Source organism: Somniosus microcephalus, chromosome 15 (genome assembly GCF_052327205.1).
Source record: "Somniosus microcephalus isolate GS21.2 chromosome 15, FLI_Smic_1.0, whole genome shotgun sequence".
Classification (NCBI taxonomy): domain Eukaryota; kingdom Metazoa; phylum Chordata; class Chondrichthyes; order Squaliformes; family Somniosidae; genus Somniosus; species Somniosus microcephalus.
In genome coordinates, this window is record NC_141001.1 from 126345372 (window position 1) to 126369659 (window position 24288).

At 54.9% G+C, this 24288-nt stretch overlaps 1 protein-coding gene across 1 annotated transcript in view; it reads left to right on the forward strand.

Annotated features, from left to right (window-relative positions):
• Nucleotides 1–322: 322 nt before the first annotated feature.
• LOC147107225 (26S proteasome non-ATPase regulatory subunit 13-like) overlaps nucleotides 323–24288 on the forward strand; it is a 48917-nt gene continuing 24951 nt past the window's right edge. Inside the window, exons 1-7 of the mRNA XM_086008442.1 lie at nucleotides 323–480; nucleotides 7944–8022; nucleotides 8111–8145; nucleotides 14745–14800; nucleotides 16428–16471; nucleotides 16554–16640; nucleotides 19968–20139. Of these exons, the coding sequence (XP_085864568.1) occupies nucleotides 386–480; nucleotides 7944–8022; nucleotides 8111–8145; nucleotides 14745–14800; nucleotides 16428–16471; nucleotides 16554–16640; nucleotides 19968–20139 (568 nt within the window). The 5' untranslated portion in view covers nucleotides 323–385. The remainder of the gene's footprint in view (nucleotides 481–7943; nucleotides 8023–8110; nucleotides 8146–14744; nucleotides 14801–16427; nucleotides 16472–16553; nucleotides 16641–19967; nucleotides 20140–24288) is intronic.

Below are 24288 nucleotides of genomic sequence, written 5' to 3' on the forward strand. Positions count from 1 at the left end.
GGGGGGGGGCGGCGGGAATTGAGGGTTATGGGGGGGGGCGAAGAAGCCTGGGCCAGGGAAGGCACAGCAAGATTTCACAATGCTGACAGCCAATCAGCAGCCAGTTAAAGGCCACTTACTGTGGGGATTGTAGGATTAAAAAGCAACCAAATTTACCAGTGGGTGGTTGGGGATCTGACCCAGTGGTTTACGGCAGGAGGGGCCTGTACCCGGTGGTTTACGGTAGGGGGCCTGTACCCGGTGGTTTACGGCAGGAGGGGCCTGTACCCGGTGGTTTACGGTATGCGGGGCCTGTACCCGGTGGTTTACGGTAGCGGAAGCTGCTGGGCCGCAGTTTCCGGGCGGTGTGACAGTGAATCAGGTCCCCCGGGCCCGAGCCGCCGCCATGCGGGATCTGAGCGCCTTCCTCCAGCAGCAGCAGAGCGGCAGCGCCGAGCTGGGCCCCGAGTGGGCCCGCATGGAGGAGCTCTACAACAAGAAGTGAGTCCGGCAGCCGGGCCCGGGGGACCCGAGACAGGCTCCGGCCTCCCGCTCCCCCCGCCTCCCGCTCCCCGGCCTCCCGCTCCCCCCTCTCCCGGCCTCCCGCTCCCCCCTCTCCCGCTCCCCCCTCTCCCGCTCCCCCCTCTCCCGGCCTCCCGCTCCCCCCTCTCCCGGCCTCCCTCTCCCGGCCTCCCGCTCCCGCTCCCCGGCCACAGCCTCGGGCCGGGCGGAGATTGGCGACAGGCGGGGACAGTTTTTCACTGGGGGAGTGGTTAAGCTGGGAATGCGGTGCCTGAGAGGCTGCTGGAGGCAGATTCAATCAGTGCTTTCGAAAGGTGGAATTGGGGGTAATATACTGGCATGGATTGAGAATTGGTTAACGGACAGAAAACAAAGAGTAGGGATAAATGGGTCTTTTTCAGGATGGCAGGCTGTGACTAGTGGGGTACCGCAAGGATCGGTGCTTGGGCCCCAGCTATTCACAATCTATATCAATGATTTGGATGAGGGGACTAAATGTAACATTTCCAAATTTGCTGATGATACAAAGCTAGGTGGCAGTGTCAGTTGCGAAGAGGATGTGAAGAGGCTTCAAGGGGATCTCGACAGGCTCAGTGAGTGGGCGAGAACATGGCTGATGGAATATAATGTGGATAAATGAGAAGTTATCCACTTTGGTAGAAAAAACAGAAAAGCAGAGTATTTCCTAAATGGTGTAAGATTGGGGAATGCAGATGCTCAAAGGGACCTGGGTGTCCTTGTACATGAGTCACTGAAAGTGAATGTGCAGGTGCAGCAAGCCGTTAGGAAGGCAAATGGTATGCTGGCCTTCATTACAAGAGGATTTGAGTACAGGAGTAAAGAAGTCTTACTCCAATTATATAGGGCCTTGGTGAGACCACACCTGGAGTACTGTGTACAATTTTGGTCTCCTTACCTAAGGAAGAATATACTTGCCATAGAGGGAGTACAACGAAGGTTCACGAGATTGATTCCTGGGATGGCGGGACTGTCGTATGAGAAAAGATTGAGTAAACTAGGCCTATATTCTCTTGAATTCAGAAGAATGAGAGGGGATCTGATTGAAGCATACAAAATTATTACAGGGCTTAGGAGAGCGAAGAGGGGGCATGAAAAAACACGGGCTGGCAAAACAAAGGAAAATCCCAAGGTGTTTTATAAGTATATTAAGGGCAAGAGCATAACCAGGGAAAGACTAGGGCCCATTTGGGACCAAAGTGGCAATCTGTGTGTAGAGCCGGAAGATGTAGGTGAGGTTTTAAATGACTATTTTGCATCTCTGTTCACTATGGAGAAGGATGATGTAGGCATAGAAATCAGGCAGGGGGATTGTGATATACTTGAACAAATTAATATTGAGAGGGAGGAGGTTGTAGCGGGCTTAAAAGTGGATAAATCCCCAGGCCCAGACGAGATGTATCCCAGGGTGCTGTGTGAGGCAAGGGAGGAGATTGCAGGGGCTCTGACACAAATTTTCAGAACCTCTCTGGCCACAGGGGAGGTGCCAGAGGACTGGAGAACAGCTAACGTAGTACCATTGTTCAAGAAGGGTAGTAGGGATAAACCAGGAAATTACAGGCCAGTGAGCCTAACATCAGTGGTAGGGAAATTATTGGAAAAAATTCTGAGGAACAAAATTAGTCTCCATTTGGAGAGGCAAGGATCAATCAAGAATAGTCAGCATGGCTTTGTCAGGGGGCGATCATGTCTCACCAATTTGATTGAATTTTTTGAGGGGGTGACTAGGTGTGTGGATGAGGGTAGTGCAGTTGATGTAGTCTACATGGACTTCAGTAAGGCTTTTGACAAAGTCCCACATGGGAGACTGGTCAGGAAGGTAAGAGCCCATGAGATCCAGGGCAATTTGGCACATTGGATCCGAAATTGGCTTAGTGGCAGGAGGCAGAGGGTGATGGTCGAAGGTTGTTTTTGTGACTGGAAGCCTGTGTCCAGTGGTGTACCGCAGGGATCGATGCTGGGTCCTTTTCTGTTTGTAGTGTACATTAATGATTTAGATATGAATGTAGGAGGTATGATCAGTAAGTTCGCAGATGACATGAAAATTGGTGGAGTGGTAAATAGCGAGGAGGGAAGCCTCAGGCTACAGGACGATATAGACGGGTTGGTCAGATGGGCAGAACAGTGGCAAATGGAATTTAACCCTGAAATGTGTGAGGTGATGCATTTTGGGAGGACTAAAGGCAAGGGAATACACAATGAATGGTAGGACCCTAGGAAGGACAGAGGATCAGAGGGACTTTGGTGTGCATTTACATAGATCCCTGAAGGTAGCAGGACAGGTAGATAAGGTGGTTAAAAAGGCATATGGGATACTTGCCTTCATTAGCCGAGGCATAGAATATAAGAGCAGGGAGGTTATGATGGAGCTGTACAAAACGCTGGTAAGTCCACAGCTGGAGTACTGTGTGCAGTTCTGGTCGCCACACTATAGGAAGGATGTGATTGCATTGGAGAGGGTGCAGAGAAGATTCACCAGGATGTTACCTGGGCTGGAGCGCTTCAGCTATGAAGAGAGACTGGACAGGCTGGGGTTGTTTTCCTTGGAGCAGAGAAGGCTGAGGGGGGACCTGATTGAGGTGTACAAAATTATGAAGGGCATAGATAGGGTAGATAGAAAGGAACTTTTCCCCTTAGTAGAGGGGTCAATAACCAGGGGGCATAGTTTCAAGGTAAGGGGCAGGAGGTTTAGAGGGGATTTGAGGGAAAACTTTTTCACCCAGAGGGTGGTTGGAATCTGGAACTCACTGCCTGAAAGGGTGGTAGAGGCAGGAACCCTCACAACATTCAAGAAGCATTTAGATGAGCACTTGAAACGCCATAGCATACAAGGCTACGGACCAAGTGCTGGAAAATGGGATTAGATTAGACAGGGCCTGATGGCCGGCGCGGACACGATGGGCCGAAGGGCCTCTTTCTGTGCTGTATAACTCTATGACTTGATGGGGTGGATGCTGGGAGAATGTTCCCCTTGGCTGGGGAGTCTAGAACCAGGGGCCACAGCCTCAGGATGAAGGGTCGGCCATTCAGGACTGAGATGAGAAGAAATTTCTTCACACAGAGGGTGGTGAATCTTTGGAATTCTCTACCCCAGAGGGCTGTGGAGGCTCAGTCATTGGGTATATTCAAAGCAGAAGTCGATAGATTTCTGACTAGTAAGGGCATCAAGGGATAGGGCGATAGGGCCGGTGAATGGAGTTGAGGCAGAAGATCAGCCATGATCTCATTGAATGGAGGAGCAGGCTCGAGGGGCCGAATGGCTGACTCCTGCTCCTATTTCTTATGTTCTTAAAAGGGAGTTGGATAAGTACCTGAAAAAGAAATGTGCAGGGCTCCGGGGACAGGGCGGGGGGAGTGGGAGCAGCTGAAGTGCTCTTGCGCAGAGCCGGCACGGGCTCAACGGGCCGAATGGCCTTCTGTGCTGTAACCATTCTATGATTCTATCGTCTGGATCAGAGAATCATAGGAATTTACAGCACAGAAGGAGGCCATTCGGCCCATCGTGTCCGTGCCGGCCGACAAAGCTTTCCAGCCTAATCCCACTGTCCAGCTCTTGGTCCGTAGCCCTGTAGGTTACGGCACTTCAAGCGCATATCCAAGTACTGATGAGGGTTTCTGCCTCGACCACCCTTTCAGGCAGTGACTTCCAGACCCCCACCGCCCCCTGGGTGAAAAAAATTCCCCTCAATCCCCTGTAATCCTTCTACCAATTACTTTAAATCTATGCCCCCTAGGTATTGAACCCTTTGATAAGGGAAATAGGTCCTTCCTATCCACTCTCGGCCCCTCATAATTTTATACGCCTCAATCAAGTCTCCCCTCGGCCTCCTCTGTTCCAAAGAAAACAACCCCGGCCTGTCCAATCTTTCCGCATAGCTAAAATTCTCCACTCCTGGCAGCATCCTTGTAAATCTCTGTACCCTCTCTAGTTGTGTGTTCCCGGGGTGGGGGTGTGTGTGGGCGGGAGGGGGGGAAGAGGGCAGTGCATGTTCCCGGGGAGGAGGGAAGAGGGCAGTGTGTGTTCCCGGGGAGGAGGGAAGAGGGCAGTGTGTGTTCCCGGGGAGGAGGGAAGAGGGCAGTGTGTGTTCCCGGGGTGGGGGGAAGAGGGCAGTGTGTGTTCCCGGGGTGGGGGGAAGAGGGCAGTGTGTGTTCCTGGGGAGGGGGGAAGAGGGCAGTGTGTTCCCGGGGTGGGGGGGAAAAGGGCAGTGTGTGTTCCCGGGGTGGGGGGAAGAGGGCAGTGTGTGTTCCCGGGGTGGGGGGAAGAGGGCAGTGTGTGTTCCCGGGGTGGGGGGGAAGAGGGCAGTGTGTGTTCCCGGGGTGGGGGGAAGAGGGCAGTGCGTGTTCCCGGGGAGTGGGGGGGAAGAGGGCAGTGTGTGTTCCCGGGGTGGGGGGAAGAGGGCAGTGTGTGTTCCCGGGGAGGAGGGAAGAGGGCAGTGTGTGTTCCCGGGGTGGGGGGAAGAGGGCAGTGCGTGTTCCCGGGGAGTGGGGGGGGAAGAGGGCAGTGTGTGTTCCCGGGGTGGGGGGAAGAGGGCAGTGTGTGTTCCCGGGGTGGGGGGAAGAGGGCAGTGTGTGTTCCCGGGGAGGGGGGAAGAGGGCAGTGTGTGTTCCCGGGGAGGGGGGAAGAGGGCAGTGTGTTCCCGGGGTGGGGGGGAAAAGGGCAGTGTGTGTTCCCGGGGTGGGGGGAAGAGGGCAGTGTGTGTTCCCGGGGTGGGGGGAAGAGGGCAGTGTGTGTTCCCGGGGTGGGGGGAAAAGGGCAGTGTGTGTTCCCGGGGAGGAGGGAAGAGGGCAGTGTGTGTTCCCGGGGTGGGGGGAAGAGGGCAGTGTGTGTTCCCGGGGAGGAGGGAAGAGGGCAGTGTGTGTTCCCGGGGAGGAGGGAAGAGGGCAGTGTGTGTTCCCGGGGTGGGGGGAAGAGGGCAGTGTGTGTTCCCGGGGAGGAGGGAAGAGGGCAGTGTGTGTTCCCGGGGTGGGGGAGGGGGGAAGAGGGCAGTGTGTGTTCCCGGGGTGGGGGAGGGGGGAAGAGGGCAGTGTGTGTTCCCGGGGAGGAGGGAAGAGGGCAGTGTGTGTTCCCGGGGAGGGGGGAAGAGGGCAGTGTGTGTTCCCGGGGTGGGGGGAAGAGGGCAGTGTGTGTTCCCGGGGAGGGGGGAAGAGGGCAGTGTGTGTTCCCGGGGAGGGGGGAAGAGGGCAGTGTGTGTTCCCGGGGAGGAGGGAAGAGGGCAGTGTGTGTTCCCGGGGAGGGGGGGGGGGAAGGGGAAGAGGGCAGTGTATGTTCCCGGGGTGGGGGGAAGAGGGCAGTGTGTGTTCCCGGGGAGGGGGGAAGAGGGCAGTGTGTGTTCCCGGGGAGGGGGGAAGAGGGCAGTGTGTGTTCCCGGGGAGGGGGGAAGAGGGCAGTGTGTGTTCCCGGGGAGGAGGGAAGAGGGCAGTGTGTGTTCCCGGGGAGGGGGGGGGGGAAGAGGGCAGTGTGTGTTCCCGGGGAGGGGGGGGGAAGAGGGCAGTGTGTGTTCCCGGGGAGGAGGGAAGAGGGCAGTGTGTGTTCCCGGGGAGGGGGGAAGAGGGCAGTGTGTGTTCCCGGGGAGGGGGGAAGAGGGCAGTGTGTGTTCCCGGGGAGGGGGGAAGAGGGCAGTGTGTGTTCCCGGGGAGGAGGGAAGAGGGCAGTGTGTGTTCCCGGGGAGGGGGGAAGAGGGCAGTGTGTGTTCCCGGGGTGGGGGGGAAAAGAGCAGTGTGTTCTCCCCGGGTGGGGCAGTGTGTGTTCCCCGGGGTGGGGCAGTGTGTGTTCCCCGGGGTGGGGCAGTGTGTGTTCTCCCCGGGTGGGGCAGTGTGTGTTCCCGGGGTGGGGGGGAAGAGAGCAGTGTGTTCTCCCCGGGTGGGGCAGTGTGTTCTCCCCGGGTGGGGCAGTGTGTTCTCCCCGGGTGGGGCAGTGTGTGTTCCCGGGGTGGGGCAGTGTGTGTTCCCCGGGGTGGGGCAGTGTGTGTTTCCGGGGTGGGGCAGTGTGTGTTCCCCGGGGTGGGGCAGTGTGTGTTCCCCGGGGTGGGGCAGTGTGTGTTCCCCGGGGTGGGGCAGTGTGTGTTCCCGGGGTGGGGCAGTGTGTGTTCCCCGGGGTGGGGCAGTGTGTGTTCCCGGGGTGGGGCAGTGTGTGTTCCCGGGGTGGGGCAGTGTGTGTTCCCGGGGTGGGGCAGTGTGTGTTCCCCGGGGTGGGGCAGTGTGTGTTCCCGGGGTGGGGCAGTGTGTGTTCCCGGGGTGGGGCAGTGTGTGTTCCCCGGGGTGGGGCAGTGTGTGTTCCCCGGGGTGGGGCAGTGTGTGTTCCCGGGGTGGGGCAGTGTGTGTTCCCCGGGGTGGGGCAGCGTGTGTTTCCCGGGGTGGGGCAGCGTGTGTTCCCCGGGGTGGGGCAGCGTGTGTTCCCCGGGGTGGGGCAGTGTGTGTTCCCCGGGGTGGGGCAGTGTGTTCTCCCCGGGTGGGGCAGTGTGTTCTCCCCGGGTGGGGCAGTGTGTGTTCCCCGGGTGGGGCAGTGTGTGTTCCCCGGGGTGGGGCAGTGTGTGTTCCCCGGGGTGGGGCAGTGTGTGTTCCCCGGGGTGGGGCAGTGTGTGTTCCCCGGGGTGGGGCAGTGTGTGTTCCCCGGGGTGGGGCAGCGTGTGTTCCCCGGGGTGGGGCAGCGTGTGTTCCCCGGGGTGGGGCAGCGTGTGTTCCCCGGGGTGGGGCAGCGTGTGTTCCCCGGGGTGGGGCAGCGTGTGTTCCCCGGGTGGGGCAGTGTGTGTTCTCCGGGTGGGGCAGTGTGTGTTCCCCGGGGTGGGGCAGTGTGTGTTCCCCGGGGTGGGGCAGTGTGTGTTCCCCGGGGAAGAGGGCAGTGTGTGTTCCCCGGGGTGGGGCAGTGTGTGTTCCCCGGGGAAGAGGGCAGTGTGTGTTCCCCGGGGAAGAGGGCAGCGTGTGTTCCCCGGGGAAGAGGGCAGCGTGTGTTCCCCGGGGAAGAGGGCAGCGTGTGTTCCCCGGGGAAGAGGGCAGCGTGTGTTCCCCGGGGAAGAGGGCAGCGTGTGTTCCCCGGGGAAGAGGGCAGCGTGTGTTCCCCGGGGTGGGGCAGTGTGTGTTCCCGGGGTGGGGCAGTGTGTGTTCCCCAGGGTGGGGCAGTGTGTGTTCCCGGGGTGGGGCAGTGTGTTCTCCCCGGGTGGGGCAGTGTGTTCTCCCCGGGTGGGGCAGCGTGTGTTCCCCGGGGAAGAGGGCAGCGTGTGTTCCCCGGGGAAGAGGGCAGCGTGTGTTCCCCGGGGAAGAGGGCAGCGTGTGTTCCCCGGGGAAGAGGGCAGCGTGTGTTCCCCGGGGAAGAGGGCAGCGTGTGTTCCCTGGGGAAGAGGGCAGCGTGTGTTCCCCGGGGAGGCAGGGTGTTCTTCGGATCTCTGCGCTCTGTAATCCTGTTGCATTTTGAATGTGTTTTAACACAGACTGTGGCACCAGCTGACCGTCCGACTGCAGAACTTTGTCCAGAACCCCTGCTTTGCTACTGGCGATGGTCTGATCAAGGTACGCCATTTGGCCGCACTAGTTTTGATGCAGACATTTTAATTTGCCTTTTCAAGATTATATAATTGGAAAAAAATTTCTTTTGCAGCTATACGAGAATTTTATTAGTGAATTTGAACACAGGTAAGAAGTAAATTTTAATTATGTCTATAACTTATAAAACGTACACAGTTTGAATGTAACAGCACAGAAGGCGGCCATTCAGCCTGTCCTTTCTGTGTAGGCTCTGTGCCCAGGCAATCCTAAACTCATCCCACTGCCCATGCCCTCCCTGTGCTTCAAATATTTATCGTATTTTCCCATCAAAAAGATGCAGTGGTCTCTGCCTCAGCCTCTCCATGTCAAACCATTCCATACTCCAACAACCCTCTGTGGTGTATGTGCCTTTAAGAGCAATTATGGTGTATGTGCCTTTAAGAGCCCCAGGTGTGCGTAATGCCGGTAATTGCCACTTGGGCTATATAAGCCTGTGTATTGTGTATATCCTTTAGAAAACCCCCCCCCCCCCCCCCAGACTTGCTTAGTAAATACCTATGAACCAACTCGTGTCTTCAGTGTCTTTATCTACACACGGACACTACAGTGGCGACGAAGTGGAAACGGACTTACCTGCAATTCGGCAGCACCTCAAGGACATCGATTCCTCCAGCGTCCAGAAGACTCAAGGAAGTAAGAGAAACTGTGGTTTCACCAGCTGGCCAAGCTGGTGACAGGTACTGCGCTAATCCTTCCTTCCTGGGCGTCAGGCTGGAGCTCCAGCGGCGGGCTCTACAGCTGAGACAGGCAGCGAAATCGGAGGCAAGCAATAACGGACTGGGAGGGTGCACTCGGGAGACGGCCGGCGCGGCAAACAGGTCAGCGTTTAGACCTCCGTCGGGAACGAGTCTCCAACAGTGAATAAACGGAAACCACAGTAAAACAGCGTTGTTATCGGTAGCAGCGGCGGAAAAGCGCGGGAAGCGCCATATCGTTGCTACAGAGAGAAAAAAAAAGCGCGGGAAGCGCCATATCTTTTCTGAAATGCCTAAATCTGGTAATGTTGAGGCTTTTGATGGCGAAATAGAAGATTGGACCACATACGTGGAAAGAGTAGAGGTTTATTGCACTGCAAATGGAATAACAGATGAAAAAAAAGCTTCAGTACTTCTGAACTTAATGGGCGCGAAGACATACGGGCTGTTATGAAATTTAATCACTCCAGCCAAACCAAAGGACAAGACTTTTAAAGAAATTGTTGATACCCTGCAGGAGCATTTAAACCCAACACCGCTGCTGATAGCGGAACGATTCAAGTTCTTCAAGAGAAATCAACACAAGAATGAAAGTAACGCTGATTACCTAAACGAATTAAGAAAGCTATCAAAGTACTGCCAATTCGGAGCAGGACTATCGGATTATCTTCGAGACAAATTTGTTTGCGGTCTCTTAAGTGAAGGAACACAAAAAAGACTGCTTTCTGAAAAAGATTTAACATTGGACAAAGCTTTCAGTATGGCTGTATCATACGAAGCAGCAGCAAAAGGAGCTGCAGAGATACAACAAGAGACACAGGACTTCGGCACCCATAAAATGACACAGGAGTTCGGAAGATGTTATCGCTGCGGCAGATCCACCCATAACCAGAGGGACTGCTGGTTCAAGGGCAAAGCATGCAGGCAATGTGGTAAGATTGGACACATTGCACGGGTATGCCAATCTGGACAAAATAAATCCACTGACAGAAAACAAAAAATCAATAAAGAAAAGTACAGGAAGGTACAAATGATGACGGACAATAGCTCCGAAGACCAGAAGAGCAACAGCGACTCCGGAAACAAGAGACTAAGCTGTCTCAAATTACATAATGTACTTGCCAAAGAGGATTACCAAACCATTTGGGTTACCCTCACAATAGCAGGGTCCCCAGTTAAAATGGAGCTAGATACAGGATCAGCTCTAACCGTAATAAATCGACGAGATTACGAGAGGCTATTTTCGCATATACCTCTAAAAGACACATCCATTATCTTAAAAACATATACGGGGCAGAAAGTCTACCCCAAAGGAAAAATAAGGGTGCCTGTGGTATACAACGGCAAAGAAATACAAAAGTTGTATTTATACATTCTACAAGATGGTGGTCCACCGTTGTTGGGACGTGAATGGATAAGGAAGATACGTTTAGACTGGCACTCCATTCAGGCACTGACGGTGACCAGTAAGGAAAAAAACAATGATGACATCATACCTGAACGATTAAAAGACATCTTGGCCAACGCCAAAGAAGTGTTTCAAGAGAAACTAGGAACCTTGAAAGGCATCACCGCCTCAATAAAAGTGGAAGATACAGCAATTCCAAAATTTTTTAAGGCAAGACCGGTGCCATACGCAATACGTCCGGCAGTCGAGGCAGAGCTGAAGAATTTGGAAAAGGCAGGCGTATTATCCAAAATAGATTGGAGCGAATGGGCAACACCCATCATTCCAGTCATGAAAAAAACATTGAAAAATAACTGAGGAACAGAAAAAAATTCGCATCTGTGGGGACTTTAAGGTGACTGTAAACCCGGTCCTTCACACGGTACAGTATCCTCTTCCGAGGATAGAAGATATTTTCGCCTCACTATCCGGAGGGAAACGTTTCACAAAAATTGACTTGGCACAAGCATATCTACAGATGGAGGTTGAGGAGACCTCTAAAAAGTATCTCACAATAAACACACACAAAGGCCTGTACCAGTACAATCGACTGGTTTTTGGAATAGCATCAGCTCCAGCTATCTGGCAAAGAGCTATGGAGCAAGTCCTGCAAGGGATTCCGGGGACTCAATGCTACCTAGATGACATCCTTATAACAGGAGAAAACGACAACGAGCACCTTGCCAATTTGGAGCAGGTGCTCACTAGGCTGAAAGAACGGGGCCTACGAGCAAATCGCCCCAAGTGCGAATTTTTCCAAAATCAGATATCATATTGTGGCCACATAATTAATAAGGAAGGGTTGCATAAGTCACCTGAAAAAATTGAAGCAGTTATAAAAGCCCCAGCACCTGAAAATGTTTCACAATTAAGGTCATTCCTGGGATTAATAAATTACTATCATAAATTTTTACCGAACTTATCAACTATTCTACACCCTCTTAATGATCTTCTACAGACAGCACAGTGGCATAGTGGTTAGCACTGTTGCCTCACAGCGCCAAGGACCCGAGTTCGAATCCGGCCTCGGGTGACTGTCTGTGTGGAGTTTGCACATTCTCCCCGTGTTTGCGTGGGTTTCCTCCGGGTGCTCCGGTTTCCTCCCACAGTCCAAAGATGTGCGGGTTAGGTTGATTGGCTATGATAAATTGACCCTTAGTGTTAGGGGGATTAAATACGTGGGGTTACAGGGATAGGGTGGGATATGTGTTGGTGTAGGGGTTACGGGGACCGGGTGGGATATGTGTCGGTGCAGGCTCGATGGGCTGAAATGGCCTCTATCTGCACTGTGGGGTTTCTGTGATTCTGTGAGACAGGAGTGATTTGGAAATGGAACGAAGACTGTAAACGTGCCTTCCATAAATGTAAAGACTTAATCACATCCGAGAAAATTTTGGCTCATTACAACCCATTACTACCAATCAGACTGGCGTGCGATGCATCCCCTTACGGCATAGGAGCGGTATTGTCCCATAGATTCCCTGATGGCCCGGAACGGCCGATAGCTTTTGCGTCACGCCCATTGAACTCAGCTGAGCGTAACTATGCCCAGATAGACAGGGAAGCACTCAGCCTGGTATGGGGAGTGAAGAAATTCAACCATTACCTACACGGACAAACATTTACCTTGCTGACTGACCATCAACCCCTCATCTCCATATTCAACCCTAAAAAAGGTGTCCCCATTATGACGGCACAAAGACTACAGAGGTGGTCCCTTTTTCTAGGGGCACACCAATACAACATTGAATACAAAGGGTCAAAACAGCATGGGAATGCTGACGGTTTATCATGCCTACCGTTGCCAACGATAGAAGAGGCACCTACAGTAGACCCAGTAGAGATATTCCACTCTACCATAGTGGAATGTCTACCGGTGACAAATTCTGCCATTGAAAGGGAGACAAGAAATGACCCTACTCTCTCACGGGTCTACGATTTAACAGTGAAGGGATGGCCAGCACATGGCGAACCGCTGTTGCCAGCATTCTCGCAAAGAAGAGAACAGCTGTCAGTGTGCTGAGGAACCTTGATGTGTGGATCCAGAGTGGTGATTCCACCCAAACTCCAGGATAAAGTACTAAAGGAGCTTCATGAGGGGCATCTGGGTGGAGTGAAAATGAAGAACCTAGCCACGGCGTTTGTATGGTGGCCAGGTATCGATGGAGACATCGAAGACATGACCAAGAGCTGCCTAGGATGCCAGAAGGTCCAAAATGCTCCGCCACAGGCCCCTCTACATCCATGGGAGTGGCCCTCATCTCCCTGGCAAAGGGTGCACATCGACTTTGCTGGTCCATTTATGGACTCAATGTTCTTAATCGCAGTTGATGCACACTCCAAGTGGCCGGAGGTAATAAAGATGTCCTCCACCACCACGGAAAAAACCATCACAGTATTAAGGACCATATTTGCCAGGAATGGGCTGCCGGAGCAGATATGTTCTGATAATGGACCGCAATTTATGTCCGAAGAATTCAGAAAGTTCTTAAAGAACAATGGGGTAAAGCACTACACGTCCGCCCCACACCATCCCGCCACCAATGGATTGGCTGAAAGGTTTGCCCAGACCTTCAAGAAGGCCATCAAGGCCATGGGTAATGAAGACATAAAACTTCAGCACAAGGTGGATAACTTCTTGTTTGCATATAGGAATGCAACGCATATGGTTACTAACCAAACTCCCGCCATGATGTTCTACAATAGAAACCTAAGATGCCGGCTGGATTTGGTCAAGCCCAACATCCGAAGGGACGTGGAGAACCGGCAGTTTCAGGGCATGAATGAAAGGCCAACTAGGGCCTTCCAGATAGGCCAACCGGTTTTGGCCCGGGACTACCGTACCGAGAAATGGCAGCCTGGAACTATCTGCACACGATTAGGACCACTGATGTATACCGTGGACATCGGAGACAGCATAATAAGGCGCCATGCTGACCAAATCATCAAGTCATCCGAAAAGGGACAACCTACACCACCACTCTATACATCTAACGATGAAGTAGAGATACCCATATCTACCTCCGATCCGGTGATACTGGAGCCCGATGAACCCGACACTGGCCTTCAAGCCGAATCAGCCTTGCCAGAAGAACCTACTACACCACCAGAAACTACTACACCCCCGAGGCGTTATCCGGACCGAGTCAGGAAGCCTCCTGAGAGACTAACTTATAATTAATTAATACAGCAATGTATATTATTTTGCATATAACATGTAATTAATAATTACTTAAAATATGATGTACTAGTTAGCTAGAAGGGGAGGAATTATGGTGTATGTGCCTTTAAGAGCCCCAGGTGTGCGTAATGCCGGTAATTGCCACTTGGGCTATATAAGCCTGTGTATTGTGTATATCCTTTAGAAACCCCCCCCAGACTTGCTTAGTAAATACCTATGAACCAACTCCTGTCTTCAGTGTCTTTATCTACACACGGACACTACACCCTCGGTGTAAAGACAGTTCTCTTAATCTCTCCTCACTCTGTCAAACTTGTTGCAATTTTAAAAACCTCTATTAAATCTCCCCTTACCTTCTCTGCTCCAGTGGGAACAGTCCCAGTGTCTCCAGTCTCTCCTCAGCGCTCCAGTTTCCACCCCTGGTGAATCTACACTCTCCGCTCTCGGTGACTTTAATCTCCTTTCTATAATGGGGCACAAAACTAGCTGCGGCCTAACCAGTGTTGTGTACAAATTTATCATTAATTCTTTACTCTTGCACTCCATCCCTCTATTTATAGAAACAGAAATACTATTGGCCTTTTTATAACTATCTCCCTACACTCGCACTTCTGGGGAATTCTGTATTTGAACCCCGGGGTGCCTCTCTTCATCCTCACCCTTCAGTGTCTTTCCAGGAAGAGTTCACTCCCAGTCCTTGGTTTTACTCCCAAATTGTGTTGCCTCACACTTGGCATGTTTCCTGGCCAACATTTATCCCTCAGTCAACATTACTAAACAGATTGTCTCGTCATTTATCTCATTGCTGTTTGTGGGAGCTTGCTGTGCACAAATTGTCTGCTGCATTTTCCTACATTACAACAGTGACCACACTTCTTAAAAACTATTTCATTGGCTGTAAAGCACTTTGGGACGTCCTGAGCCCATGAAAGATGCTTTCTACAGGAAATGGTGTTCATCTACACAAATAATCTGCTAATAACTCAACAAATACAGAAATGTCATGGGCTTGTGATTCCCCCTGTGATTCTCAGCAGCTGGGAATCCCCGCTGAAAAATCCACCATTTGGAGTGTAATGTTTTGTGTGTGAGGCAATGTTTCATTTCAGCAGCGCAGTCGCGCAGCGCTCTGCAGCTCCCGCGCAACCGGTTCACCAGCTTTTAAATAGGAAAAACCGCGCGTGCGCAGAATTTTGAATGGGCCGCACAGCCCCTTAAAGGGGCCGCGCATCCAAAAAAATTAAAGGGAACATTGGTGTGAGGGGCTTTATAATGGGAATGGAGCAGCACATTGTGTTTAAATCATGTTGTCACTTTAAATCAAGGCTCTTCGGATTAAACCCTTTGCAACGTATTGTTACAGGATTAACCCTCTGTCCCTCGTGGAGATTGTTCTACATGTAGTGCGACAAATGACAGGTGAGTGTGTATCTCCTGACCATAGGAACAGGAGGAGGCCATTCAGCCCCTCAAGCCTGTTCCGCCATTCTATGAGATCATAGCTGATCTGTGACCTATCCCTTGATACCAACAAAAATCTATCAATCTCAGTTTTGAAAGCTTCAATTGAGCCCCAGCCTCAACAGCTTTTTGGGGGAGAGAGTTCCAGATTTCCACCACCCTTTGTGTGAAGAAGTGTTTCCTGACTTCACCCCTGAACGGCCTGGCTCTAATTTTAAGGTTCTGCCCCCTTGTTCTGGACTCCCCCCCCCCCCCCCCCCCCCCACCAGAGGAAATAGGGTCGATAGAGAGAAACTATCAACAACTTTAATCATCTTAAACGCCTTGATTAGCTCACCCCTTAATCTTCTAAACTCGAGGGAATACAAGCCCAGTCTGAGCAACCTGTCCTCGTAATTTAACCCTTTTAGCCCCGGTATCATTCTGGTGAATCTGCGCTGCTCCCCCTCCGAGGCCAGTCTATCCTTCCTGAGGGGCGGGGCTCCAGATCTCGACGGACCAAGGCTCTGACTATTTACTTCTGTGTCCAGATTGAAATATGAAATCCTTAAATCGATGGAATTGGCCTATCAGAACCAAGGATCTGTCGAGTTGTTTGAAATACTCCATTTGTTGAAAATCCTGCAGCGCAGTGAGGCTGAGCACCGATGAACGATGTAGAATTGAGGGGTGTCGGGATTAAAGCCTTCAGACCAAGTGCAGCCCCGTCAGGTGCTGGCTAACGGCCTCTCGGACAATCGCCATTGGTTTCTGTTCCCGTTTGTATTTCTCACCCCCTGGTGTTGTCCTGTTTGACGTTTCTGGGCCCAGAGGTTTGGACAGGGCTGTCCAGTGCCGTTGCCTGATTGGTGGATTTATCCTAAATCAGACACTCTTGGTATCAGCAGCTCGAGAATGTCTGCAGATTAACCAGAGCGCAGCTGCGAGATTGACTGGTGGCTGTCAGCGCCCAGAGCTCAGACTGAGACAGAACTATTCACGATTGGGGCCGACAGCAATTACTGGCTCACGGCTAGAAGCACTGTGCCAGAAACATATTATGGGATGTGAGGGGCTAGATGAGGAGGTAACGTGTTTCAAATCCCTCCATGGCCTCACCCCCTCCCTATCTCTGTAACCTCCTCCAGCCCTACAAGCCTGCGAGATCTCTGCACTCCTCCAATTCTGGCCTCTTGCACATCCCCGATTTTAATCGCTCCACCATTGGCGGCCGTGCCTTCAGCTGCCTGGGCCCTAAGCTCTGGAATTTCCTCCCTAAATCTCTCCGCCTCTCTCCCCTCCTTTTAAGACGCTTCTTAAAACCTATCTCCACCTGCCCTAATTTCTGCTTACGTGGCTCGGTGTTTGACACTCCTGTGACGCACCTTGGGACGTTTTACTATGTTAAAGGCGCTATATAAATGCAAGTTGTTTAAAATAAATCGGTTAGTGATTCCACTAAACTAGTGAAGGGGAGTGTGGACCATCCGTACCTATTAAACACTGCGTGGTCTCCAGGCCAGCAATTAGGCAGTGTGTCTAAACGATAACTAAATCGCTGATCAGGAATCTTGTCCGTGCTGATGTGCTTTATGTTTAATTGCAGATCCTAATGTGGCCCTAACATTTCTGGAAAAAACAAGAGAAAAGGTGAGTGTTCTGGTTTGTGTTGCACTGGTTTTATTCAATTTAATTTCTTTCTTATATTTATTTTTTGCTTTCATTTATTCAGGTCAAATCCAGTGATGAGGCAGTAATTCTCTGCAAAACTGCGATTGGTGCTCTGAAATTAAATGTGGGAGACCTCCCGGTCACAAAGGTACAGCGTGATTCGCGTTCAAGCAATCCTTCTTCCTGGAAAGCAGCAAGGTTAAACCGCCGTGTTTCTGAAGCTTGAACTTTAACTTGGTGCACACATGGCTGCAGCTGTGAAGTGGTATGATTTGAGGAAGATGCTGAACCCTATGTTCAGCTCCCTGACCCCTCAACAGCATTATTCCCAGCATTGACCAGACACGTTCCATAGTTCTGTGCGGGGGGAGGGAGTTCTGTGCGGGGGAGGGCGGGGGGAGGGAGTTCTGTGCGGGGGAGGGCGGGGGGAGGGAGTTGTGGGCGGGGGGAGGGAGTTGTGGGCGGGGGGAGGGAGTTCTGCGCGGGGGAGGGCGGGGGGAGGGAGTTCTGCGCAGGGGAGGGCGGGGGGAGGGAGTTCTGGGCGGGGGGAGGGAGTTCTGCGCGGGGGAGGGCGGGGGGAGGGAGTTCTGCGGGGGGAGGTAGTTCTGCGCGGGGGAGGGCGGGGGGAGGGAGTTCTGCGCGGGGGGAGGGAGTTCTGGGCAGGGCGGGGGGAGGGAGTTCTGCGCGGGGGAGGGCGGGGGGAGGGAGTTCTGCGCGGGGGAGGGCGGGGGGAGGGAGTTCTGCGCGGGGGAGGGTGGGGGGAGGGAGCACTGGGCGGGGGGAGGGAGTTCTGCGCGGGGGAGGGCGGGGGGAGGGAGTTCTGCGCGGGGGAGGGCGGGGGGAGGGAGTTCTGCGCGGGGGAGGGCGGGGGGAGGGAGTGGAGGGCGGGGGGAGGGAGTGGAGGGCGGGGGGAGGGAGTTGAGGGCGGGGGGAGGGAGTTGAGGGCGGGGGGAGGGAGTTGAGGGCGGGGGGAGGGAGTTGAGGGCGGGCGGAGGGAGTTCTGCGCGGGGGAGGGGCGGGGGGAGGGAGTTCTGCGCGGGCGGGGGGGGGAGTTCTGCGCGGGGGGGGCGGGGAGTTCTGCGCGGGCGGGGGCGGGGAGTTCTGCGCGGGGGGGGCGGGGAGTTCTGCGCGGGGGGGGTCGGGGGGAGGGAGTTCTGCGCGGGGGGGTGCGGGGGGAGGGAGTTCTGCGCGGGGGGGTGCGGGGGGAGGGAGTTCTGCGGGGGGGGCGGGGGGAGGGAGTTCTGCGCGGGGGGGCGGGGGGAGGGAGTTCTGCGCGGGGGGGCGGGGGGAGGGAGTTCTGCGCGGGGGGGTGCGGGGGGAGGGAGTTCTGCGCGGGGGGGGTGCGGGGGGAGGGAGTTCTGCGGGGGGGTGCGGGGGGAGGGAGTTCTGCGGGGGGGGCGGGGGGAGGGAGTTCTGCGCGGGGGGGCGGGGGGAGGGAGTTCTGCGCGGGGGGGCGGGGGGAGGGAGTTCTGCGCGGGGGGGGCGGGGGGAGGGAGTTCTGCGCGGGGGGGCTGGGGGAGGGAGTTCTGCGCGGGGGGGCGGGGGGAGGGAGTTCTGCGCGGGGGGGGCGGGGGGAGGGAGTTCTGCGCGGGGGGGGCGGGGGGAGGGAGTTCTGCGCGGGGGGGGCGGGGGGAGGGAGTTCTGCGCGGGGGGGCGGGGGGAGGGACTTCTGCGCGGGGGGAGGGAGTTCCGCGCGGGGGGGGGGCGGGGGGAGGGAGTTCCGGGCGGGGGGAGGGAGTTCTGCGCGGGGGGGGGGGGCGGGGGGAGGGACTTCTGCGCGGGGGGGGCGGGGGGAGGGAGTTCTGCGCGGGGGAGGGCGGGGGGAGGGAGTTCTGCGCGGGGGGGGGGCGGCGGGGGGAGGGAGTTCTGCGCGGGGAGGGGGGTGCGGGGGGAGGGAGTTCTGCGTGGGGGGGGCGGGGGGAGGGAGTTCTGCGCGGGGGGGGCGGGGGGAGGGAGTTCTGCGCGGGGGGTGCGGGGGGAGGGAGTTCTGCGCGGGGGGTGCGGGGGAGGGAGTTCTGCGCGGGGTGGGGGCGGGGGGAGGGAGTTCTGTGCGGGGGGAGGGAGTTCTGCGCGGGGGGGGCCGGGGGGAGGGAGTTCTGCGCGGGGGGAGGGAGTTCTGCGCCGGGGGGGGGCGGGGGGAGGGAGTTCTGCGCGGGGGGAGGGAGTTCTGCGCGGGGGAGGGTGGGGGGAGGGAGTTCTGCGCGGGGGGGGGCGGGGGGAGGGAGTTCTGCGCGGGGGAGGGCGGGGGGAGGGAGTTCTGCGGGGGGAGGGAGTTCTGCGCGGGGGAGGGCGAGGGGAGGGAGTTCTGAGCGGGGGAGGGCGGGGGGAGGGAGTTCTGCGCGGGGGAGGGCGGGGGGAGGGAGTTCTGCGCGGGGGGAGGGCGTTCTGCGCGGGGGAGGGCGGGGGGAGGGCGTTCTGCGCGGGGGAGGGCGGGGGGAGGGCGTTCTGCGCGGGGGAGGGCGGGGGGAGGGCGTTCTGCGCGGGGGAGGGCGGGGGGAGGGCGTTCTGCGCGGGGGGAGGGCGTTCTGCGCGGGGGAGGGAGTTCTGGGCGGGGGAGGGAGTTCTGGGCGGGGGAGGGCGGGGGGAGGGAGTTCTGCGCGGGGGGAGGGCGTTCTGGGCGGGGGAGGGAGTTCTGGGCGGGGGAGGGAGTTCTGGGCGGGGGAGGGCGGGGGGAGGGAGTTAATCCGAACTCTTCACGGAGATCTTCGCGGGAGATGTGCATCCAGTTGATCGCTAGTCGGTGCGAGGCACCTGGAGCACAAAACCAAGATACTGATGGAAATGTGTTTAAAGGAATTCACTGGCAAGAAAGCCTGAGAGAGAAAAGATACAGGAGCTTCAACACAGACTGGGGGAAGGGGTCTGAGGGAAGTTGGGAATGATTAACGGTTTATTCTGAACGGCAGAGTAGTGGTTAAAGTAGTGGACCAGTGAGGCGGAAATCGTGAGTTCAAAGCGCACCACGGTTCTGGAGCCGCAGGCGGGAGCCCCGGACAGTCCCGGCGGGGGGGGCAGGCGGGAGCCCCGGACAGTCCCGGCGGGGGGGGCAGGCGGGAGCCCCGGGCAGTCCCGGGGGGGGCAGGCGGGAGCCCCGGACAGTCCCGGCGGGGGGGGCAGGCGGGAGCCCCGGGCAGTCCCGGGGGGGGGCAGGCGGGAGCCCCGGACAGTCCCGGCGGGGGGGGCAGGCGGTAGCCCCGGGCAGGGCAGGTGGGAGCCCCGGGTCTGAATTTGAGCGGGATCCTTGTGCCCGCTGTGTAAGGATGAGGTGTGTGTGTTTTATCCAGTGGTTTTCACCAATATTGAGTGAGATACTGAGCTGCGCATCCTCCTACCATCTAAAGATCAAAACTTTCAACTTTGGCCTGCTTTGTTCATTTTTTTTGTGGTCTTATTCCTATTCCTGTTTGGATTTTAGTTGCCGGGACAATGTAATTGTGTTTATGGAATGACTTTAAACCGATCGATTCTCTCCCAGAAAACCATCGAGGAGGTGGATGAGATGTTGATCAAATTTCCCGGGGTGACGACAGTCCATGGCCGCTTCTATGATCTGTCCAGCAAGTATTACCAGATCGTCGGGAACCACGCTTCTTACTACAAGGACGCCCTGCGTTTCTTGGGCTGTATTGATATCAAAGATTTGCCAGGTAAGTAACGGCCTCATCTTTCCCTTCGTTAATCAGCTTGGCTCAGTGGGTAGCACTCCTGACTCCAAGTCAGAAGGTTTGAGCACAAAGTCCAGGCTGACACTCCAGTGCAGTACTGAGGGAGCGCCGCACTGTCGGAGGGGCAGTACTGAGGGAGCGCCGCACTGTCGGAGGGGCAGTACTGAGGGAGCGCCGCACTGTCGGAGGGGCAGTACTGAGGGAGCGCCGCACTGTCGGAGGGGCAGCACTGAGGGAGCGCCGCACTGTCGGAGGGGCAGTACTGAGGGAGCACTGCACTGTCGGAGGGGCAGTACTGAAGGAGCGCTGCACTGTTGGAGGGGCAGTACTGAGGGAGGGCTGCACTGTCGGAGGGGCAGTACTGAGGGAGTGCTGCACTGTCGGAGGGGCAGTACTGAGGGAGGGCTGCACTGTCGGAGGGTCAGTACTGAGGGAGCGCTGCACAGTCGGAGTGGCAGTACTGAGGGAGCGCTGCACTGTCGGAGGGGCAGTACTGAGGGAGCTTCCTCTGCACTGTCGGAGGGGCGGTACTGAGGGAGCACTGCACTGTTGGAGGGGCAGTACTGAGGGAGCGCTGCACTGTCGAAGGGGCAGAACTGAGGGAACAGTGACAGGATCGGACAAAGTCAACATGGATTTACAAAAGGTAAATCGTGCTTGACTAATCTACTGGAATTTTTTGAGGATGTAACTGGTAGAATAGATAAGGGAGAACCAGTGGATGTGGTGTATTTGGACTTTCAGAAGGCTTTCGATAAGGTCCCGCATAAGAGATTGGCATGCAAAGTTAAAGCACATGGGATTGGGGGTAAGGTTCTGACTTGGATAGAGAACTGGTTGGCAGACAGGAAGCAAAGAGTTGGAATAAACGGGTCTTTTTCCGAGTGGCAGGCAGTGACTATGGGGTACCGCAGGGATCGGTGCTAGGACCCCAGCTTTTCACTATATATTAATGATCTAGACAAGGAACTAGATGTAATATCTCCAAGTTTGCAGATGACACAAAGCTGGGTGGGCGTGTGTGCTGTGAGGAGGATGCAGAGAAACTCCAGTATGATTTGGACAGGTTGGGTGATTGGGCAGATGCATGGCAAATTCAGTATAATGTGGATAAATGCGAGGTTATCCACTTCGGTGGCAAAAACAGGAAGACAGATTATTATCTGAACGGCAATAGATTGGGAAAAGGGGAAGTGCAACGAGACCTGGGTGTCCTTGTGCACCAGTCGCTGAAGGTGAGCATGCAGGTGCAGCAGGTGGTTAAGAAGGCAAATGGTATGTTGGCCTTCATAGCGAGAGCATTCGAGTACAGGAACAAGGATGTCTTGCTGCAGTTGTACAGGGCCTTGGTGAGACCACACCTTGAGTATTGTGTGCAGTTTTGGTCGCCTTATCTGAGGAAGGATGTTCTTGCCATGGAGCGAGTGCAGCGAAGATTCACCAGGCTGATACCTGGGATGGCAGGAATGACTTATGAAGAGAGATTGAGTCGATTAGGCTTATATTTGCTCGAGTTTAGAAAAATGAGGGGGGATCTCATTGAAACGTATAACATTCTAACAGGACTAGACAGACTAGATGCAGGAAGGATGTTCCTGATGGCAGGGGAGTCCAGAACCAGGGGTCACAGTCTTAAGGATAAGGAGTAAACCATTTAGGACTGTGATGAGGAATTTTTTCACCGAGTGTGGTGAACCTGTGGAATTCTCTACCGCAGAAGGCAGTTGAGGCCAACTTATTAAATATATTCAAGAAGGAGTTAGATATATTTCTTAAGGCTAAAGGGATCAAGGGATATGGGGAGAAGGCAGGGACAGGGTACTGAATTTGGATGATCAGCCATGATCTCATTAAATGATGGAACAGGCTCGAGAGGCCGAATGGCCTACTCCTGCTCCTATCTTCTATGTTTCTATGCACTGTCGGAGGGGCAGTACTGAGAGAGCGCTGCCCTGTCGGAGGGGCAGTACTGAGGGAGTGCTGCACTGTCGGAGGGGCAGTACTGAGGGAGCGCTGCACTGTCGGAGGGGCAGTACTGAGGGAGTGCTGCACTGTCGGAGGGGCAGTACTGAGGGAGCGCTGCACTGTCGGAGGGGCAGTACTGAGGGAGCGCTGCACTGTCGGAGGGGCAGTACTGAGGGAGCGCTGCACTGTCGGGCTTTTTTAGTTTCACCTCTTTCTCAGGTTTTATTCTGTGAAATTGTAGTTTTCATGAAACATTTACTTGCAATTTTTGTCTTTCATCTGCCTTTTCACCGAGGGCTGTTGGAGCACGGAATGATTTGCCATGGAGTGATTGAGTCAGAGATCACCATCTTTGACAGGAAAATTGGATAAATATTTGCAGCAATGGCAGATACAGGGCAATGGGGAGAGAGCGGGGCAGTGGGATTAGTTTGGGATTGATGCAGGGCTATGGGGAGGGAGCGGGTCAGTGGGATTAGTTTGGGATTGATACAGGGCTATGGGGAAAGAGCGGGGCAGTGGGATTAGTTTGGGATTGATGCAGGGCTATGGGGAGGGAGCGGGTCAGTGGGATTAGTTTGGGATTGATACAGGGCTATGGGGAAAGAGCGGGGCAGTGGGATTAGTTTGGGATTGATACAGGGCAGTGGGGAGAGCGGGACAGCGGGATTAGTTTGGGATTGATACAGGACAGTGGGATTAGTTTGGGATTGATGCGGGACAGCGGGATTAGTTTGGGATTGATACAGGACAGTGGGATTAGTTTGGGATTGATACAGGACAGTGGGATTAGTTTGGGATTGATGCGGGGCAGTGGGATTAGTTTGGGATTGATACAGGGCTGTGGGGAGAGAGTGGGACAGTGTGGTAAACCACTGTTTGTATTCCACTGTGTACATGCCTGTACATGCCTCGGCTGACTCCTCCCACGAATCCAGGTATAAAGGTGACTGCTCCACAGCCCCTTTGTATTCTGGACCGGTCGACCACTCGAGGCGCACCTTCATTCTCTTGTTAATAAAAGCCTGTTAATTACTCGCTTAATCTCAGTCTTTCGAGTTATTGATAGCGCATCAGACAGTAGGATTAGTTTGGGATTGATACAGGGCTATGGGGAGAGAGCGGGGCAGTGGGATTAGTTTGGGATTGATACAGGGCTATGGGGAGAGAGCGGGGCAGTGGGATTAGTTTGGGATTGATACAGGGCTATGGGGAGAGAGCGGGGCAGTGGGATTAGTTTGGGATTGATACAGGGCTGTGGGGAGAGAGCGGGGCAGTGGGATTAGTTTGGGATTGATACAGGGCTGTGGTGCTGCAGTGCATCTTGTAGATGATACACTGCAGCCACGGTGCGCCAGTGGTGGAGGGAGTGACTGTTTCGGGTGGTGGATGGGGGGCCGATCACGCGGGCTGCTTTGTCCTGGATGGTGTCGAGTTTCTTGAACTGCACTCAGTCAGGCAAGTGGAGAGTATTCCATCCCACACTCCTGACTTGTGTCCTGTAGAGGCGTTGGTCCAGCAAACGGGATAGGCCGCATTGCCGCCGTCGTGCTGTCTGTCAGGTCATAGAAATGTACAGCACAGAAGGAGGCCATTCGGCCCATCGTGTCCGTGCCGACCGACAAAGAGGCTCTCCGGCCTAATCCCACTGTCCAGCCTAATCCCACTGTCCAGCTCTCGGTCCGTAGGTTACGACACTTCAAGTGAATATCCAAGTACTTTTTAAATGTGATGAGTGTTTCTGCCTCTACCACCCTTTCAGGCAGTGAGTTCCAGACCCCCACCACCCTCTGGGTGAGAAAAGTTCTCCTCAACTCCCCTCTAAACCTCCGACCAATTACTTTAAATCTGTGCCCCCGGTTATTGACCTCTCTGCTAAGGGAACTCGGTCCTTTCTATCCACTCTATCCAGGCCCCTCATAATTTTATACACTTCAATAAGGTCTCCCCTCAGCCTCCTCTGTTCCAAGGAAAACAGACCCAGCCTATCCAGTCTTTCCTCATAGCTAAGATTCTCTACTCCCGGCAACATCCTGGTAAATCTCCTCTGTACCCTCTCTAGTGCAATCACATCTTTCCTGTAATGTGGTGACCAGAACTGCACGCAGTATTCTAGCTGCGGCCTAACTAGTGTTTTATACAGTTCAAGTATAACCCCCCTGCTCT